Below are 22,098 nucleotides of genomic sequence, written 5' to 3'. Positions count from 1 at the left end.
TCCTTCATTGAGCAACAAGACACTTGTAGAATCACTTCTGTTACAGCAGGTCAGGCTAGAAAGATGCTCAGAGAAGGATTATTTTGTAAACTTGAGTATGGGAACCATATTTGAATGTCTGAGACCCCATGGGACCTGGCACATTATCTTGCCTACAGTAGACATTCAAATATTTAGAGAAGGAATGAGTAGGCAGAAAGTTAGACTGAGGAGACATTTAAAGTTTTCTGAATTTCAAGTGTTTGTCACTTCTGATAGGACTATCAGAATGGCTATCACCTACCTCTCATTGAACTTCACTTTTTTATTCTCATTTCTTTCCTCCCCCTGTTCTTCCCATGCATCCTACAGTGATTCATTTGATTCTGTTCATGTTATAGCCAATACATCACTCTCTGGGGACCAGTATCATAAACACATCATTTGCCAACAGGACTGTGTGCTCACCCAAAACCAGAGGCCCTGGCAAGGCACATCAGCTCTGAATCTCCTCTTGGCTTCCACTACAGAACAAGTGCTTGACCCTGGCTGCACATTACTCTCACCTGGAAATGTTTAAAAATCTCAATGCTCAGGCCAAATCCAGGCTGATCATAACACAATCAGGGCTGGGACTGGAACCAGTATTTTTCATAGCTCTAAGGTAATTCCAAGGTACAGTTAAGGTTGAAACAATTGTATTAGAGTAGTTAGTGATTCTCAAACTTGATTGGGCATCAGAGTCACCTGGAGGGCTCCTTAAAACTCAAGATTGTTTCCCTGGGGATTCTGATTCAACAGATCTAGAGCAGTGGCCAAAACAGGCATTTCTAATAAGTTCTCAGGTGATGGCAATGTAGCTGGGCTAAGACCACACTTTGAGAAGTCCTGCATTTGAGGAGCTATATAGGTGGCTCAGATGGTAAAGAGTCTGCCTGCAATGCAGGAGACTTGGGTTCGATCCCCGGGATGGGAAGATCCCGTGGAGAAGGGCATGGCAACCCACTCCAGCATTCTTGTCTGGAGAATCCCATGGAGAGAGACAGGAGGGCTATAGTCCATGGGGTCACACAGAGTTGGACATGACTGAGCAACTAAGCACGCGCACACGCACACACACGCAGGAGAAGTGGAACATCTTGATTGGCACTTGGATCCTAGTGCACCTCTTCTACACGTGAGATTTACGGCTAGCTAGATTTGGCATTGTGTGCTTAGCTGCTCACTTGTGTCCGACTCTCGGCAACTCCATGATGTTGAGATATGCAGGCAAATGTGCCTTATCTGAAACCACAACACTTGAGATGGGATGAAGTAAAACACAGCATTTTTGTTTTGTTGTTTATGAGTCGTGTCCAACTCTTTTGCAACCCCATGAACTGTAGCCCACCAGGTTCCTCTGTCCATGGGATTTCCCAGGCAAGAACACTGGAGTGAGTTGCCGTTTTCTTCTCTAGGGGATCTTCCTGACTCAGGGATCAAACCTGCGCCTTCTGCTTGGCACATGGGTTCTTTACCATTGAGCCACCAGGGAAACCCAGAACAAAAAATAAACAGTGGTTTTGGTTTTTTCCATGTTTTATCCACTAGAGAGAGGATTGGGGGGCCAGTAAAGAAAAATGAGGAACAAAGGATAGTTGGAAACCCATAATCTCAAAGTAGAGAAGCATTCCACCTGCTCATCAGTGGCTCAAGAACGGAAATTCACAGCTTACATCAAAGAAGGTGCCTGCATGCTCCAGGATCAGCTGGTTGGAATCAGGCTTGTTTTTACAGTAGGTGACGTACATCTGAAATTTGTCTGCCTAAAAAAACAAAGATAATAAGAGATCAGCATCCATTAGTTGCTCCCTTCTGTTGACTGTGCCATCAAGTGCTGTGCAGTTAAACCCTTAGATTGCCTGGCACAGACAATTCTTTGGCAGATGTCCTGGGCTCATTAGGCCTGTGCTACCCTGATAAACTTGGGGATACTTTTTTCTTATCAGCAGGGGAAGAGAGCTCACTGAAAAAGAGTTCATTTCAAAACTAGTCCGTACTAGATAGAATTAGAAAAAATCAGTTTACAAATCATAATATGTCCTGAAGCTGGACAGAATTTATTGAGAGCGTATCCCTCCTCCTTTTAGCGTTACCTATAATTTGCTTCCCATCTTGAAAAATGATAGCATTTGGTTTAAAAATGAAAAGTCAAATGAAAATGAAGTGTAATCTCAGCAGGAGATCTGCTTGTACTCTAAATGTCCCATGGGGGCAGTTTCTAGGGCATGTCAAGCAACTGTGCCACCATCCCACATGTGCCAGAAGCAATGATGGGGGAAAATGAAAGCAGGGTGACCCTTAGGGGGTCCTAAGTGAATCCTAAACAGATTGCTACTTAAAGTCAAGAATCCTATGGCTTGGTGAAAATTCATTTCTTATGTCTTTGACAACTCCGGGGTTAGTGCTTCACAGCCTTTCCACTGGGAAAGTTACGTGTACTTTGGCCACCAAGCACTTTTCCCAACTGTGAAGTACTTCCCATCCCAATGTCTGCATAACACTGGGGATGTCCTCTTCTAAAAAAGAAGCCTAACTAAGTGCTAATTATAGCAGGTTTCACTTATGCCAGCACTTACTTTCTCAAGTACTCTATCCATATTAACTCATTTGATCCTTATGAGAACCCTATGTGATGAGTTCTTTTATTATCAACCCACTTAACAGGTATGAAAATAGTGGCATGAGGTTGGTTGCTGTTGTTTAGTCGCTAAGTCATGTTTGACTTTTGTGACCCCAGGCTCCTCTATCCATGGGATTTTCCAGGCAAGAATATTGGAGTAGGTTGCCATTTCTTTTTCTCCAGGGCATCTTCCTGACCCAGGGACTGAACTTGTGTCTCCTGCATTGGCAGGCGGATTCTTTACCACTGAGCCACATGAGAAGTCCACAATGTAGGTTAGGTCACTTTAAATTCAGAAAGCAGTGGAGCCCAGGCAAGTCGACTTTAGGCTCCTTGGTCACAACTCTTGCTGTTCAATACATGGCAACTCTTTCCACCCTTTGCTCCTGCACTATAGTCATACGTTAAGGTGATAAGACTTAAGAAATCACTTTGAGATAATTCTTGGCAAAATGAGCATATTTTATACTAAAGGTTTTCTGAAACCAATTTTATGTACTATTTAGGAGGCATTCATCATCCCTAAGAGATGCTAATAAATCATATTTATGGTTGACTGTAAGGCAAATCCACAAAATGTATGAAACAAGATGCCAAAAAAAAAAAAATCCCTTCACTTAATGGTCAGTTTCATTTTGTCTCTACATTGGCTGTACAAGGGATCATATACTATTATTAGCAATAGTGTGAACTGTGCGCGGGCTCATGAATTTAGAGGTGGAAAATGTATTAGCACAAAATAAAATGGCAGTCTGAGACTTCCTTAAGAGAGCAGGCCAGGAAGTAAATGTTACAGTTTCAGAAAAAGGAGGCAACTCAGGTCTAGAGTTGCAGGATAAACTGTGATATTAATTATATGTCAGTGGACTATTCAACATCCCAGCTCCTCTGCGATCTTTCCATCTATAAAATATAAAACATAACCACAGCCCTGCCTATTCCATAGGGCTGTTAACAGCGTAAACTCTCTGAATTGTAAAGACATTGGAAAAGTAATTAGCCCATTTTGAGTAGTAGTTCTAATTGGTTAATTGTTGAATACGTAGCAACAATTCGTATTTCTGGGGAAAGATTTCCATGTTTAGTTGCACTTACTGTACTAACTAGGTGGGCTTCCCGGGAGATGGTGGTACACATATCACGAACCTGAACTCAGGATAATGGGGCGTGGAGATACAACAGAGACTAGTGTTTCCATTTATATAATTAGAACCTGGTACATTCAGCCCATGTACTTGGCCCATGACAACAGCTCCAAGAAAGAGAATGACTACGTATACATCCTGTAGGTCAGAACTGGGATGGATAACCGAGTCTGTTCTCTTATCAAGGAAGAAAATGTAAACAATGGCTTGGTGGATTTCTAAAGTTCTAATCCCCTGATCTTCATCCTGTTAAAAATAAGTCGTGGATGGAGCTGGGACAGTTCTTCTACCAGGGGTGGTGGTCTTGTTTCCATCTCCTGACATTTCAGTTTTTGAAAGTTTTTTTAAGGTAGATATCAGACACATCTAAGGACCTTTCCCAAGGAGGGCTCTGGTGCTCCGTGATAGACTGCTTTCTTTCAGATCTACTCATGGATCTTCTCTACAGCCCCTGGTCCTGTGTTAGAATTTCAGTGACACCAAGCATCAGCTCAGGCACTGAACAGTAATGCCATCTGCTATCACCTGTACCCCTGGAAAACATGGGATCGTAGGAGGAGAAGTTCAGTAGGTTACCCAAGTAACAAAGCAGTGTCCCACATCCTCAGGCAGCTGCTCATACTTCTCCAGTTCTTTGAGGAAGATGCTGCAAGGAGGGAGAAAGGCTGAAATCAGACATTTCTATACTGTTGGACCCCTCCCCACCAGAGGCTCATACTGAGGCCAACCCAATCTCATAAACTCTCCATTATTTACAGATGCCTTCTCCACTTTCTAAGTGATATGCAGTAAGGAGCAATTTAAAATATGTTGGAACTAATTTCATTAAATTTTTAATTAATTAATGCTACTTAATTGCTTCCCTTAAAGGTTTACACTTCTCAGGCTGAAAATAATGGAATATGATACTTGTGTTGGGCATTTCAATGCTATGACTCTATTTTTCAATACAAGTAGTCTGAGCATGTTGCAATGTTTGAAAATATATAGATATAGGTATCAAAAGACCAAAATAATACTATCTATGATCCCAGAGGTAAGGTGGAAAAATTCTGAATCCTATACTGACTTCTTTCCAATTTTTCACTTTCTTCTTCTGTCAGTACCCAGTTTGTGCTAAAAACTGAGTTAATGCTTCCGGTTGCTGACACTGTTAGGAAAGAAAATTTAATGGGGAAAATGTCATAATACATTTCAAAGCTGAATTGAATTACTACCGAATTATCTGCCATTGTGAATATCTAAGGCATGGCTCCTTTTCATGTTAATAAATAATAAACAGCTGACTACACCAACTTCAAATTCGTATATTAAACAATTGGTTTGAGCTCAGAGAATACAAGCTCAAATAAGCCAGAATCATTGGAATGGCATTTTCTTTTTAAAAAATCAGACAAAGTGTTACAAATAATTTGAGGCTGTAGGGAAACATTCTGACAATGATGGAGGATGGTATAATCTCTACAGGTCAATTCGACAATATCTATAAAAGTAAAAAAGTACTTATCTTTGCCTCTGCAATTTTAATTTTGGAAAATGTGCTATAGTTGTAATCACACATATGCAAAATGAAGTATACATATGCATATTCACTGTGGCATTCTTCATAATAGCAAAAGGCAGTGTTTAGATGACAAAGTAAACTATAGCACATCCACAGAACCACAGACTATATGGCTATAGAAAATGGCAAAACTTTGTAGGTTTTTCATGGAAGATCTCCAGGTCAAGCTGTTAAGTAAAGAAGGCAAGGTGTAGAAGAATGTACCTAATATTTGGCCTTTTGTCTAAGTAGGGGATATATATACTGTTATTTCCAACCCAAGAAACTAATGGTTAAAGTGTATAATTTTAGTTTTGCAAGATTAATTCTGGAGATCTACTATATAGCATAATATCAATAGCTAAGGTTACTGCATCACATACTTAAAATTTGCAAAGAAGATGAATCTTTTGTTAAGTGTTCTTATATAACAACAGAAAAGAAAACTTTGGGAGGTGATAAATATGTCTATCTATGGCCTTGATGGTGGTGATAGTTTCATGGGTATATAATTATCTTCAAATGCATCAGTGTTTTGTGATATTAAATATGTACAAATTTTTACATCAACCATACTTCAATAAAGTGGTTAAAAAGAAAGTCTTCCCAAAACAAAAAGACAACCTACTGAATGGGAGAAAACACTTGCAAATGATGTAACCAATACGAGGTTACTATCCAACATATATAAATAGCTCATACAACTGCAAATGAAGCAACTGACAAAGGATTAATTCCAAAATGTATAAGCAGCTCATACAGTTCAATATCAGAAAAACTAACAACGCGATCAAACAGTGGGCAGAAGATCTAAACAGACATTTCTCCAAAGAAGACATGAGGATGGCCAATAAACACATGAAAAGACACTCAACGTCACTCATTATTCAGTTCAGTTCAGTTCAGTTGCTCAGTCGTGTCCGACTCTTTGCGACCCCATGAATCGCAGCATGCCAGGCCTCCCTGTCCATCACCAACTCCCAGAGTTCACTCAGACTCACGTCCATCGAGTCAGTGATGCCATCCAGCCATCTCACCCTCGGTCGTCCCCTTCTCCTCCTGCCCCCAATCCCTCCCAGCATCAGAGTCTTTTCCAATGAGTCAGGTCTTCGCATCAGGTGGCCAAAGTACTGGAGTTTCAGCTTGAGCATCATCCCTTCCAAAGAAATCCCAGGGCTGATCTCCTTCAGAAAGGACTGGTTGGATCTCCCTGCAGTCCAAGGGACTCTCAAGAGTCCTCTCCAGCACCACAGTTCAAAAGCATCAATTCTTCGGCGCTCAGCCTTCTTCACAGTCCAACTCTCACATCCATACATGACCACTGGAAAAACCATAGCCTTGACTAGACGGACCTTTGTTGGCAAAGTAATGTCTCTGCTTTTCAATATGCTATCTAGGTTGGTCATAACTTTACTTCCAAGGAGTAAGCATCTTTTAATTTCACGGCTGCAGTCACCATCTACAGTGATTTTGGAGCCCCCCAAAATAAAGTCTGACACTGCTTCCACTGTATCCCCATCTAGTTCCGATGAAGTGATGGGACGAGATGCCATGATCTTTGATCAAAGGTACACTGAGTTATCACCTCACACCAATCAGAATGACCAAAATACTACAAACAATAAATTCTGGAGAGGATGTGAAGAAAAGGGAACCCTACTGCACTGTTGCTGGGAATGTAAATTGCTACAGCCCCTATGGAGAACATTATGGAGATTTCTTAACAAACTAGGAATAAAACTACCATATCACCCAGCAATCTAACTCCTGGGCATCAACACTGAGAAAACCACAATTCTAAAAGATACATGCACCCCAATGTTCATTGCAGCACTATTTACAATAGCCAGGACATGGAAGCAACCTAGATGCCCATCGACAGATGAATGGATAAAGAAGTTGTGGTGCATAGATACAATGGAATATTACTTAGCCACAAAAAGGAACAAATTTGAGTCAGTTGTAGTAAAGTGGATAAACCTAGAGCCTGTTACACTGAGTGAAGAAGTCAGAAAGAGAAACAGATATCGTGTATTAATGCATATAAATTGGATCTAGAAAAATAGTACGATGAACCTACTTACAGAGAAGAAATGGAGACGCAGACACAGAGAATGGTCTGGTGGGCACAGTGGGGGAAAGAGAAGGTGGGACAAACTGAGAGGGCAGCATTGACAGATATACACCATTGTGTCTAAAACGGACAGCTAGTGGGAAGCTGCTGTGTAGCACAGAGAGCCCAGCCTGGTGCTCCGTGATGACTGACAGGGCTGGGATGCGAAGGGGAGGGAGGCTTAAGAGGGAGCAGATACATAATATAACCATGACTGATTTGCACTGATGGCAGAGACCACCACAATATTGTAAAGCATTATCCTCCAATAAACAAACAAACAAACAAAAAAAAACAACGTGATTTAAAAATGGGCCGAAGACCTGAATGGACTTTTTCTCCCAGGAAGACATACAGATGGCTAACAGGCACATGAAAAGATGTTTCAACATCATTAATCATCAGAGAAATGCAAATTAAAACCACAATGAAGCATCATCTCACACTAGTCAGAATGGCTATCACCAAAAGGAGCACAAATAACAAATGTTGGCAAGGATGTAGAGAAAAGGAGCCATCCTACACATACACACGAATTTACTCAGCCATAAAAAGAATGCAATTTTGCCATTTACAACAACATGGATTTACTAGAAGGCTATTGTGATAAGTGAAATAAGTCAGACAGAGAAAAACAAATACCGTATGATAACACTTATATGTGGAGTCTAAAAACTACAACAAACTGGTGAATATAACAAAAAACAAACAGACTGACAGATACAGAGAACAAGATAGTGGTTACCAGTGTGGAGAGAAAAGAGGAGAGGGGCAAGAAAGGGACGGGGGATTAAGAGGCACAAACTACTACACATAAAGAAACAACCTACAAGCATATACTGTACAGTGTGGGGAATACAGCTAATATTTTATAATAATTATAAATGGAGTATAGTCTCTGAAGACTGTGACTCACTATGTTGTACACCTGAAACTTATATAACATTGTACATCAAGTATATCGCAATAAAAAAAGAGAAGAGCAACAGACTTTCACACGTGTGAAATAACACAAAAAGAAGAGCATTCACCGCAGTACTGTTTGAAATAAAACTGGGTTGGAAGCAATGCAAGTATATTTTTAACTCATTACCACAGGAAACCAGATGAAAAAACATGGTGGATAAAGATAAACATGGGTCAAATACTGCCACCAACTGTCACAGGCTGTTATCTAATGCAGCAGGAAAAGAGGACAGTTTAGGAACTGAAAGGCCTTGGGTTAAAATCCTTGTTTTGTCAGGTTAGGTGGCTCTGGGCAACTTACCATGAATCACAGCACCCATATTAGAGTGACATTGTAATGATTATAAATGAGACAATAAAATTTTTTTAAGTAAATTAAAAGAAATAAATGAAACAGTATAAAATGCAAAAAAGGGATAGAGGTGGGTGGGTCTTCTCAATCTATACTTTTCTATTTAATTTTGATTTAAAAGTTGATTCAAAAATTAAATTAAAAGATATAAAGTAGGTCTGAATTATTCCATTACTTACCTCTACCATTGGAACAAATAAATTTTATTGATTTGACTTATACTACCTGATTTCTCTTGTCCAAGCATTCTGGAAGCATCTTATAATTACAATTGGTTATGGGTTTTATATATATGTGTATATATATATATATATATATATATATATATATACACACACCTGTTATTTGTTTTCTCTTTTCAATGACATAGAATGATTTGGTTTTGGTTTAAAGAAATATATATGTGCAATTAAAAAATGTTTGGCAAGCCATATTTGTAAGGCCAAAATGCCAATGATTTATAGAATCATAGATGATATTTTTTGTCCATCTGCCATTGACATTTTCTACTACAAGTAAGTATTACTTCAGTAGTAAGTAAAAGTCAGTTGAAAATGTTTGAAGACTCTTAGCAGTATCCATTTAATGATAATCATCTTTCCCCTGAATTCTGGAGTATCCTGATCTGAATCACTGAACGGCAGTGATTATAATGCAATTTGGGCTTACAAAATGCAAATATGCAGTGCTCAAAAATCAATAAAGGATCATATTTATTACTACTTTTAGAAGAACTGCAGGTGACCCACATGTATTTAATATGAATTCTAAACTAGAAATAGAAAAATATATAATGCTGCAAGTGAGGATCAAATTTTTTACAAGGACAAGAAGAAATCATGGGGTTTTTTTTTTGTTGCAAACAGAAGCAATCTGGATCATCACCACATACATAATATATTAATTCAGTCATCTATTTTTAATATATATAATTTTTATTTCTGGAACTAAATTCTAAAAGACATGTATTCTGTGGCTGTTTTCCATGAGCACACTGAACAACATAAGGTACAAAATCGTCACAGGTATTCTTTCAGGTGTTGAGACATTCTCTGTGGCTGTTTCTCATATCGGCCTTCAGGATAATCTCAGTGAAGACAGTGGATGGAGATCCGGCTCTGAGCTGTGATGGGCTGAACAGGACCTGGGGGTTAGGGCTGGAATGACTTGGAGAGTGAGGGAAGAGCTATTCTAGGACAGGGGCTGGTGAAAGGAAATGAACCACTTTAAAGAAAGGAGGAGTGAGAACAGAAGAGTACTTGGAAAAAGAGAAAGAGGAGAATCTGGAGCCCCAGGCACCTAGGAGAAACACTCCTGGGTGCAGGAAGCTTCCACTTGCCCACTTTTGGGCTCTCCCTCCAGTCCCCTCACTCTGACCACTATGGTATACAGGTTCTTCTCTATTAAGAGTGACCAAAGAAATGATACAATACCTGGATCATGACACTCCATAGAAGATATAAAACTGTATCCTTGTTTTAGGAGTTGCAAGGACTCTGTGATGACTCAGGGAGAGCTTCCCTCTTTCCTTAACTTATGACCAAAGGTCAGTGACTTGGTCACTTCAGGTTAATTTTAAGTAAAAAATGGTAATTATGCCCACAGAGTTGCTAATTGATCTAGATGCTGAAGACAGTAATAGCAATTTTTGGTGACAGCAGCTGCCTATGGGAGGATACTCTAAAAATTCTTAAGAAATGAAAGCACTTTAAAATGAATTAAGTACACAGAATATCATGTCTACAATTAATGCCTTCCTGGAAAATGGTTTTAACAGCAACTGCCACTAGCCCACTCTTCTGCTAATCCAAGGCCTTACTTTCCTTTCCTCTGCAAACCAATCTCAAATAAAAGAACCAGAGTTCACATCTAGTCACAGTTGTCAGTAAAGGGTCTTACAAAGTACCACTTTTTTTTTCAATTTTAAACAACCTCGTGAGGTTGTTGTGAAGATTTAATAAACTCATGTAGGTAAAGAACCCAAACTACTACCTGGCATATCAGTTCAGTTCAGTTCAGTCACTCAGTCGTGTCTGACTCTTCGCGACCCCATGAATTGCAGCACGCCAGGCCTCCGTGTCCATAGGCACTAAATTAGTTTTTCAGGATCAGTGCCTCCCAATTTTAATAAGCTCCACTCCTGGAGACTTACTCCCAGGGAGCTCTTCCCACCATGCCCCTGGTGAAAACCTATAGTAGACTGTCTTCTCTGAAAACCATATCCTAGGAAAAATCTTGATTGGGGTTATGTAAAAATTGGATTTCAAGGTCACATATCATTTAAGCTTGGAAATTCTGGGTTAAACTAGTTTATTTATGAAAGGACTTTCAAAATCCTATAATATGATGAGGTACATTATATCTCTGAGGTAAGTAGAGTGTGCAGTGCTTCCCAAACTTTGTTGCAAGTGGAACACTTTTGGAGAAGGTATCAGACTTTGTCTCAAGGAACACTTAGTGACCCCTACTCCTGCCTGTGCACTGTCCTCTGGGGTTAGGATCTGAGCATCTGTATCATTTAGCAAAACTCCCTGGGTGATTTTAATGCATCCAGTCCATACATAGATCAGTTTTTGAAAGCAATTTTTCGGGCTCCAAAATCACTACAGATGGTGATTGCAGCCATGAAATTAAAAGATGCTTGCTACTTGGAAGAAAAGCTAAAGCTATGACCAACCTACACAGCATATTAAAAAGCAGAGACATTACTTTGCCAAACAAGGTCTGTCTAGTCAAAGCTATGGTTTTTCCAGTAGTCATGTATTGATGTGAGAGTTGGACTATAAAGAAGGCTGAGCACTGAAGAATTGATGCTTTTGAACTGTGGTGTTGGAGAAGACTCTTAACAGTCCCTTGGACTGCAAGGAGATTCAATCAGCCGTCCTAAAGGAAATCAGTCCCGAATATTTACTGAAAGGTGAAGCTGAAACTCCAACACTTTGGCCACCTGATGCGAAGAGCTGACTCATTGGAAAATACCCTAATGCTGGGAAAGATCAAAGGCGGGAGGAGAAGGGGACGACAGAGGATGAGATGGTTAGATGGCATCACCATCTCTATGGACATGAGTTTGAGTAAGCTCTGGGAGTTGGTGATGGACAGGGAGGCCTGGCGTACTGCAGTCCATGGGGTCACAAAGAGTCGGACACGACTGAGTGACTAAACTGACTGCCCTTTCCAGTGTGCTTCCAGCTGGCAGATCCTACATCCACTCTATATGGTTTAATTATTAAATAAAAAAGGTAGGAATTAAACAAGCTACTCTGTGATGGGCATATCGATTCATAACTTTGAATAAGTTGTGTACTACCATCTCAAGTAATTGCTGAAGACCAGTAGCAGTATTTTGCTTTTTAATTTGAAACGTATGAAGACGACAGGTTATGTACACTTGATCAGCATAATTCTACCTACTTCAAATAGACATGATGAGTTTAAATTAAAGCACAAGAAGTCACAACACTTTCTACAAATGATGGGACATTCCCCCTCAGCTGTTCTATAGCAACATCTTGGTCTTTACCACTCCAATAATTAGGTGTAATAAATCATGGGAGAATGAGCAAAGCAAGAAGTTTAAGTGTTTGTGTGAATATCTGGGGTTCTTTCAGAAATGAGTAAAACTTTTAAAGAAATGTCAAGATTCAAATACTGTATGATATCACTTCTTTGCAGAATTAAAAAAATACAACAAACTTATGAATATAACAAAAAAGAAGCACGCTCACAGATACAGAAAACAAACTAATGGTTACTAGTGGGGCGAGAGAAGTGGGAGGGGCAACACAGGGGTAGGGGATTAAAAGTTACAACTATGAGGTATAAAATAAAATAAGCTACAAGGATATACTGTATAACACAAGGGACACAGTCAGTATTTTATAATACTTATAAATGGGGTCTAGCCTGGAAAATTGTGAATCACTCTATTGTACTCCTGTCTTGTACATAGTGGGGCTTCCCTGGTGGCTCAGATAGTGAAGAATCCACCTGCAATGTGGGAGACCTGGGCTCAGTACCTGGGCTGGGAAGATCCCCTGGAGGAGGGCATGGAGACCCACTTCAGTGTTCTTGCCTGGAGAATCCCCATGGACAGAGGAGCATGGTGGGCTACAGTCCACGGAGTCGCAAGGAGCTGGACAGAACTGAGTGACTAAGCTCACAGCACATAATTCCTGGAGGAGCCTGGCGGGCTACAGTCCATGGAGTCGCAGAGTCGGACACGGCTGAGCGACTACGCACAGCACATCGTACCTAACAGTGTACAACAACTACATCTCAATAAAAAAGAAATGTCAAGATCTAAGCAATGTTACTACTCTGTCAAATTATGATGATGCAACACATTATGCAGTTACTTTATGAGGAAAATGCTTCCCTCCGGCTTTGGATGGGATCCTCGGAAATAAAGCCACTAGCATTACTGACAGAAAAACTTTGTGAGCTTTGTCATTAAGCACCATGAATACAGCACCATTCCAAAGGCACCCTGGGTCATTCTGAAACTGTTATTTTTGCCACAGGTAAATTTGGTCTGTAATCTTACTGCTTCTAAAGAAGTGTGTCCTTCACTGAGGACCTTCATATCAAGGGTACAGCTTGAATTTAAAGGAGAACACATGTGATGGCCTTGTTTGTGCATGCTCTCAGGCATGGGCATATACACTTGTTGGTGAGAAGGGGAATGAAGCAGGGTAACAGTGGTAACAAGAGAAAAGCAGAACAACAAGGAGACATAAACAAATAAAGCTGGAGGCAGGCTGGGGAGAGAGGTATCAGGCTTATTTGCAGGCAGCCCAGGACACTGCCCCTTACGCTTTTGCATACAAGAGGAGCTAGAGATCATTTCTAAGGGAGCCATTAGTGACCAGATAGACCCAGAGCCCAGCACGGAAGAGGTTCTGCAGGCCAGGACAGCTGGCTAGCACACCGAGCAGCTGTTAAACTACTGGAGGGTTGTGTGCACTCCAGGGAAGGTGCCAGATGGTTCATAGAAGTCTTTGCTCAGCACAGTTTGATCACCTGGGCTGGGCCATGATAATCACCAGGCTCTGTCTCTTTAATTCACAGCAGAAACTTCTGCTGAGGTTACAGGTGGAGAGGAAAGGTGCACAGGGCTGGACTCTTACTCAGTATACGCCCCACCCTCACCTTAAACCTCAAGCAGCAGCTTACCTCGCTGCAGTACTACCTGTTGAATACATTTTGCTAATATTTCCTAAATTTAACTTTTGTGATTAGATGAATCAAAAAGTACAGCACAAACATAAGTTTAATGTTAAAGTAAAATATAAACAACGAATCTTGCATTTAATGTTATTCATAGGCCATTGACAGACAGGCTGTTTAGTAGCTAGGCATGGGCACCAAGAAGTTAGTGTGTACAACTGAAATGAACATGACTTTGACACACCAAAATGAATGTTTAGACTTTGTTTTGCTTTGGGTACTCCCCCATATTTATAAAACTAGCACTGGAAAAAAAAAAAAAACAGCAACAAAATCGCAGCTATAATTTTTTAAGGCCCTACTGATAAGTGTGTAAGGCTCATAGTTATCTCTCAGAGTATAAATTTAGGGCCCAAGAAAAAAAGCACTAGGATGTCCCCTTCCTCTCTGCTTGACATTTGAATATTAAGAAAATGACAGTGTGAAAATAGGGAGTTATGAAGACGTGGATTCTTTGGCTGTGTTACTAATCGGTTTGAGCAGGTCACAAACCTTGTAAGTTCCAGTTTCTATGAAACAAGAGAGTAGAATAGAATGAGATTTTCCTGGTGTGGGAAAGCAGCACAGAAAGCAGAGAATACAAACAAGATGTGTGAGTACAGGAAGGAGGAGAGGCAAAGCAGAGAAAGCAGCTGCAGCCTGGCAGAAGGGCCTTCGGATGAGGCTGTGGCCAGCACACCCTGTTTCCCTCCACTTGGGGGAGCCAGTGCCTCACCTTGTAGCTACAGATCCACCCTCTGCATTTCAAGGGGTTGTAAAATCAATTTAGAAGGTGGAAACCAGCATTAAAGAGGAAGGAGAACAGAACCTAATCCAAAGTATCAGTGCATCACACATGGTGAGGGCATTATTTTGCAGGATTTAATTTTCCTATTATATATAATATATAAAGCATGTGCATTTCAGGACAGGAAATATAATTTTTCCTTGGCTGATAATACAAAATGTTTGAAAAACGCTTAACTGACTCTCCTGCCTACCACAGGAGACAGGGAGGTCTAGCTCTTTTTCACCCATCTCCCCCCCTCCACCTCCCCCTCCCCCTTTCTATGCTGCCTTCCTCTAGTACTGCCCACTCCCTCCCTCTCTCCCTTCCTCTCCGCATCTCTTCTTTCCCTTGCTATCCACTGTCCTCACTTCTCCTCTATCCAGGTGCTCTATCCCACTTTCCCACTCACTCTGTCTCTCCTCCCTTCCTCCATGCTCCTGTCACCACCATTTCTGCCTCACACCCCCTCCACCCACCACCTCACCCCTCTTGTGCCTCAGTCTCACAGGAGCCGACGTGACAAGACACAGTCCACCTTGGGGTGTGACGGCTTCACCGTCCCCCACCCTTGACCCAGGATGGAGACTCACTCCCAAACTTCTTCATTTCAGGCCATTATTATAAGGGTGTGTGACCTGGATGACATACCTATGGAAGAAACGGGTTGAAGTGTTCCTGAGATTTGAGGATGCACATTGAAGCTGGTGAGATATGAACCAAAGCAACCAGACTTGGCAGTGCCAGCCGTGGTCTACGGAGAGGAGAGAGGGACTGCCCCAGCCACCGGAATCTATGCCTAACTGTTCAATGGGGAAATGTCACAAAGTGCGCAAGTCACTGGGCCCTCTCTGGGTCTCAGGGCTCTTATCTGTCAGTGGAGACGATTAGGCTTGATGCTCAGGAAGACCTTCTGATCCCTGACAACAGAGATTTTATAAAAATGTTATTGCCCAGACTCACATATGACCATATCGCCAAAAACTGAAAGGGAAAAATTAAGTTCAGATTTAACCAAAGGCGATGAGCATTTTAAACAAACTGCTGTCCTTACTGAAGCTGAAAATCAAATACAAGGCAAACTGGAAATGAATGATTTTCCCACATTACAAGCTGTAGGCCAGTCAAAGTGGGGAGAAAGCACTAATAAAACCATGACCACTGGGGAGGTCTATCTATGGCATTTGCCTCAGTTCCTGAGTACTCCCAGAATGCTTAACAAAATGCAAAAAAATAGACCTGGGCTTCGAGTAGGTGAGTGCCATGATCTCTGTATCTGGTTCTATAGATACAAGATGCAGTATCAACATAGGGAAAGCAGAGGGTAAAAACCAAGTGTCACTCCTTAAACCTCCAATTTGTGTTACTATCACTACTTGTTAACTATTAAATTCTACAGATATGAATTGTTCCTCTTTACAATAATTTTGGTACTTGGGAACTTCTCCATTCAATGCCTATAGAGACAAAGCTCCTACAGAAAGGTCACACACACACAAAACCAATCTTGATTGTCATTCTTCAAAGTGACATCATTTAAAAGGATCAATATTAACCAGCCGAGTTATTTAACATATGCACCTTTGGCCTAGATACTAATTTCCCAGTGCCTCAGCTGATACGGTTATGCAGGCGGTGTCCATCTCAGTCCCTCTGCCTCTCAGTCTGTCTCCAGTCTTCCTCCCTCCCAATCTCTTTCCCTCACTCTCTCTAGAGAAGAGGCACAGACCTGAGCTATGCACTAGAAATCAAAGGAGTCTGTTTCTCTGTCAGATAGCACTTAATTATAAATTTGAAAAGATGCAAGCAACTGGGGTTAAAAAGTGACCATTTCAGAAAAGTATTTCTGAAGAGCAAACTAGAGTTTGGACAATTGCCTGGTCTTCCCAATAAGAAGTACCCAGGAAACTCTTTCATTTAGACATGCAAATGTTTTGCTTGTCTAGAAGGTTCTGACAGTGGTGAAGAAAAATAATGATTTTCCGTATCTTGAGATTTTCATAAACAAAAGAGTGAATTATGACTTGAATGGCATTAGCCATAAGTCTGCAAATTTTAATTCTATTTTTAGCCCACCCATTCATTCATCCACCCAACAAACACTTACTTAATGTTTACTGTGTGCCAAGTATTGGGGTTATGCAGTGAAAGACATGACCTCTTATGGAGTTCACAATTTCTGCATTTTCAAAGTTGGCTTAATTGCCATTTTTAATATTACTCGTTAGAGATTTTCGAGGGTTATACTTTCTACATTAGTCAAATTTTGTATGACATGGGAAGAAAGCACATATTATGAGTAGAGTAAATCAAGCCTTAAGTCCTCTAGATCCTACTGGGAATTAATAAACAGCTTGATTTTTTTTCATGTTCCCCTAAATTGTGGACTATTTAAAACATATTTTGGTGGATAGCTTTCTAAATGCATTACAAGTTCCTTGCTTTTTCATGCAGGATATGCCAATGATTCATTATTACCTATTACTAATATAATATTACTATGCTGTATCATAATACAGTGGTTCAGTTGGACTCTATATTGGGTTATATTGGGACATAGGAGCATCTGCACCAGTGGAGAATAGCTCTTGACCACCTTGATCTTTTGGATTCTTTTGACTCTTTTTTTGGAAGTTTATCTTTCTTCCCTGTCAGGTACTGATATCAAGCTACTTGCTCGAACTCTTGATTCTTATTTGCTGCTTCTAAATTGCTATGGGCTTGGAAACAATCTAACCAAGAAAGAGAGAGGGCTTCATGGGAGACAAGAAGGAGTTCCTCTGGAAAGAGAAGAACTTTATCTTTGTGATATTTCTTTTGGTTGCTCAGAGGCTGGTTTTTATTTTCTTCTTGTTTCTTATGTTATAAATAGGTAACATTTTTGGGGTAGCTGTGTTCTTAATCACTGAATTTATTCCACTACAAAATGCAATATTCCTATGGCTTAACTTGACTTTTTTATTTTATGGAGTTTTTAGAACTCTATTTTGTAACTGGTAGGTAGACTTTCAGCTACTTCTTAAGTAGACTACCAAACTGCTTGCCTTGATTTACTGGATTGATACCTTTAAACCACAGTAAGGCAAGGTTATGCTGCATAGTCCGTTGTTATTTAGTTGCTAAATTGTGTCCAACTCTTTATGACCCCATGGACAGTAGCCCACCAGGCTTATCTGTCCATGGGATTTCCCAGGCAAGAATACTGGAGTGGGTTGCCATGTCCTTCTCCAGGGGATCTTTCCAAACCAGGGATTGAACCCATGTCTCCTGTATGGGAAGTGGATCCTTCCAACGCTGAGCCATCAGGGAAGCCCAGATATTCTGTTACAATTGGTCAATTTTGAAACGAAGAATCTTTCCCCTTATACACTGATTTGGCAAAAACAAGGCTCACAGGAAGTGGGTATAGTGATCTCTATATTCCTATACCTTGCCAATTTGGTAAGAATATGAACAAAGTGAGACTTCTGACTAAATCCCAGAGATCATAAATCAGATAAGAAAAGTAACATGACTTACTACTTTCTAGGCTGATATCTTCCCAAATATCTAGGGAGATGGGATAATACTCAGCTGAGCTCAGATGATGGAATGTGGGGTCAGTGGTCAAGAACGGCTTTATTGGGATCTTATTAAATAGACATGAGGAGAAAATATTGCTGTCACTGGAGATTTCCAGACAAAAAATATAGAGAGTATAAAAATTTGGATTTAAAAAAAGACTAGGAACTTTTATCAAGTACTCCAGAGAGTCAGAAGGTATTTTCACCCTGGAGCTTACTGCTTTCATACTGACAGGGGAGCTACGTATTTTATGTTTTCTTTAGCTAATGCCATTTGATGACTTTACAGGGGATTAATCATCAGGTGTTGATGACAGGAGTGCCTCTTTACCTGCTTTTTAGACCTTTTAGAGCTCAGCATCCTTTTAGAGCTCAGCATCCTTTTATATTCAACTATTACTTGCCAGGTGGCTCAGCAAGAATCGGCCTGCAGTGCAGGAGATGCGTGCTTGATCCTTGGGTTGGGAAGGTCCCCTGGAGGAGGAAATGGCAACCCACTCCAGTATTCTTGCCTGGAAAATTCCATGGACAGAAGAGCCTGGTGGGTTATAGTCCATGGAGTTGCAAAGAGTCAGACACCGATGAGCAACTGAACACACACACTTGCCTTTGGTCATTCTTAGCAAAGAATGAGGTCTCATTCTCTAGAGCTGGGCTGTGCCATATAGTAGACACTTGTCACCTATATTTATTAAACAAAGTTGAAAATGCAGTTCTCAGTAGCACCAATCACACATCATGTGTTCACTAAGCACACATAACCAGTGGCTATGGTACTGGACATCACAGACACAAAATATTTCCACCCTACTGACGGCTCTATGGCACAGTGCTGTTCTAGAGTCTTGCCTCAAGGGGACTGCACCCTGGTGTACTGGCAGTTTCATCTCCAGCATGACAACTTCATTGAGTCAAAGCCTTGACTAGCCTGACCCTAGGACTTCCTCCACACTGTATCCTACAACTCTGAACCTCTACGTTAGCCCTTCTTTGCAACAGGGTCTTGAGAGAGCTCTAGGACTTTTTGTCAACATTATTTCTCAAGGTTCCCTCCATTTGTACATTGGAAACTCAGTTATTTCCATAGCTGGATATGTCATCTTGAGAGGGTAACAGGCAGGAAGGCCAGGGGTCTCCAAATGGAGGAAATAGCCTGCAAGTGTCACATATTTTTATCTCTCTTAAGCGGCAGGAGGAAACAAACTAGCGATATTTTTTCCTTCTCTATACAAATTTAAAAGGTTTCTCTTAAAATTCTGTGTTTCCATAATGACACCTGGTTTCACCTGAAGTTAACCATTGCCTTTTTCTTATGGAACTGTTTATCTTTAGCTATGCTAATGTACTATGCATTTACCCCAAACTCTGTCCTCAAGTCGGTTCCCCCTTTTGGGCTCAGAACCTACTTGATAAACCAGTATGTTATACTCTGATATTGTTCCTCTAATCTATGTAAATGAAACTATTTGTATGGTGATCTGCCCTTCTTCAAGATTCAAGTTAATCATTTTATGGCCCAAGATAAACCATTTGGTGCCAAGATTATCCCAAAATACATCTTATGGGTGAAGGGCCTGGTGCCATTTTAAGTTTTGAGACATTTCTTGCATTCATTAACAGACTGCTGGTGACTATATAACATCCAGCTGAAGACTAGCAGGGGGGTACTCTTTCTAACCCCCTTCTGATGCCTATGTCAGAAGCTTTCTCTATCTCCTTTATGCTTTAATAAAACTTCGTTACACAAAAGCTCTGAGCGATCAAGCCTCGTCTCTGGCCCCAGATTGAATTCTTCTCCAGGGGCCAAGAATCCTGGCGTCATAATTCAACAATAACCTTTCAATCTAACCAACCAGTGTTCTTGCTGACCCTTTGTTAATGATTGAATATGTTTAGTATGCTATGAAAAAGATGTATAAATCAGATTGGGAGCTGGAAGAAGTGAGTTGTGAAGTTTTAGGGCTCTATGATTCTACTTAATTCAACAAAACATAGAGGGTTGATTGATGTTCTCCCCTATAAACTGTCAAGAAATATATTCCACTAGATAATTTGATTAGGTATCTATCAATCTGTCTATTGTTTTGGTTGAGGGCAGGGATGATGAGGAAGTTAGAGATGAAGGGAATATTTAGGTCAAAAGAAAACATCAGTGGAACTTGAAACCTAAGGCCTGCAAAGTAGGATGGTTAACCTCAGATGAATTCTAATGTCAGGATTACCCAGAGTTTTAATAAAGAGAAGCTACTTTTACCCCCCTCAAGCCTGCCTATTATTTTGATTCAGTCTGAGGATACCGGCAGTTAGGTTAGTCAGGATACTGCTGAACATTTGACTTGACCCTCCATTAGGAATTTTGGACCACTGTGGAGAAAGAGGGGTGAGTGAGAAAGAAGTCTGACAGCCATTAACTTAGAGATTTAACAGGCACTACTTTACCAGGAGAGAACTCCCAGTTAACTTTGGTCCACCTGTTGGGAAGCCTTGCTGTTGGGTATTTATGGCCCTAAGTGTCCTCCACTGAAACCCTCCACCACCAACCTACTTGTTATGAAAATCGTAGATCTCCTGGATGTTGCCAAAGATGATGTGCTCCTTATTAAGGATCCCAGGGGGGATCTCCTCCACACCACTGGTCATCTCCCACAGGTAGGTCTGTAAGACAGCAACAGTTCCATCATTGGCAAGCACTGCCATGTGAAATACATACAAAATAAATAGGCCTTAAAAACGTGTGGGGTAAGGGTCAGACTAGGGATGCACGTAGAGCTTAAAAAGTGAGATGGTAAATAAGCAGAATGAAAAGAAAGAAAACCTGAATGTTCTATTATCTTGATCTGCTGTTAAGGAAATTCATCCCAGCAACAGCACAAACTCCATACTTTTATTTATTAAATATGCTTTAAGTTTGACTGTGTGTCAGGGGGGAGATGTCGATTTTCAGACTTAAGTTCATAGACTGTGTCATGGATTTTAGTTTGAATTCATTTTCCTTACATGCTGTCTTTTGCTGGGTCTAGTTCTAATCTGAGAAAAGTTTGTTTTCCAAAGCACTTTCGATTCTCGTGCAATTATTACTGATTTGGGGAAAGGCGTCCTCTGGCTGGTTTTTCATTCTTCAAGCTCTGGGGTAAGACAGAGTACTGAGCTCCTCTCCAGTACCAGATTTGGCAAGGACATCATTTTCTAACACAGTTGAGAACTGATGACCACAAGACTTACCTCTAAGCACTCGTGTAAGTCTCTCACATAAGCCTTCTCTGTCTGGAGCAATTCTGCCATAATGAATCTAGAAGGAAACAAGCGGGCTTTTAGTTGGTTAGAGAGATAAGGCATCCCTTCTTTCAAACTTCACTGCCCCCACCCCAAGCATTTATCACATTCTTGAAGGTCCTTTATTTCTACTTTACTGACATAAATCTCTTCCTCTGAGTCCCTCTCACTCTGATCATTTGCTTTGTGTCCCTTCAGTATGCTTGGGCTCAGCAAGTTCCATACTTACTCCCCTCCTTCCTGCCCCAGTTCTACCATGTTGTGATTCTGTGCTGACATTTGTGTACTCCCAGTTGCACGTGTGTGTACGGGCACAAGCATGCAGCACCACTCACACGCATTCTCACCAACTAGACACCAACTCAGCTTCCTACATTTCTCTTACTGTAGCTCCCAGAATGCTGATTCCTGCTCAGTAGAATTGCTGACTTATACCAAAATGGTTCACAGTTCCACAGGTTAAACCAGGTTTAAAAGTTAGAAAGGTTAGCAAACTGTTTTCTTTAA

General features: G+C 40.8%; 1 protein-coding gene across 1 annotated transcript in view; it reads right to left on the bottom strand.

The window, feature by feature from the left end:
- KALRN (kalirin RhoGEF kinase) overlaps positions 1-22,098 on the bottom strand; it is a 694,022-nt gene that overhangs the window by 222,387 nt on the left and 449,537 nt on the right. Inside the window, exons 24-27 of the mRNA XM_052653860.1 lie at positions 21,541-21,607; positions 20,864-20,973; positions 4,363-4,432; positions 1,695-1,784 (exon numbers count right to left, since the gene is read on the bottom strand). Coding sequence (XP_052509820.1) covers positions 1,695-1,784; positions 4,363-4,432; positions 20,864-20,973; positions 21,541-21,607 — 337 coding nt within the window. The remainder of the gene's footprint in view (positions 1-1,694; positions 1,785-4,362; positions 4,433-20,863; positions 20,974-21,540; positions 21,608-22,098) is intronic.

The sequence above is a fragment of the Budorcas taxicolor genome, chromosome 1, assembly GCF_023091745.1.
Source record: "Budorcas taxicolor isolate Tak-1 chromosome 1, Takin1.1, whole genome shotgun sequence".
In the NCBI taxonomy this organism is placed as follows: domain Eukaryota; kingdom Metazoa; phylum Chordata; class Mammalia; order Artiodactyla; family Bovidae; genus Budorcas; species Budorcas taxicolor.
The sequence above is the reverse complement of the archived record's forward strand: the minus strand, read 5'-3'. Positions and strand labels throughout refer to the sequence as shown.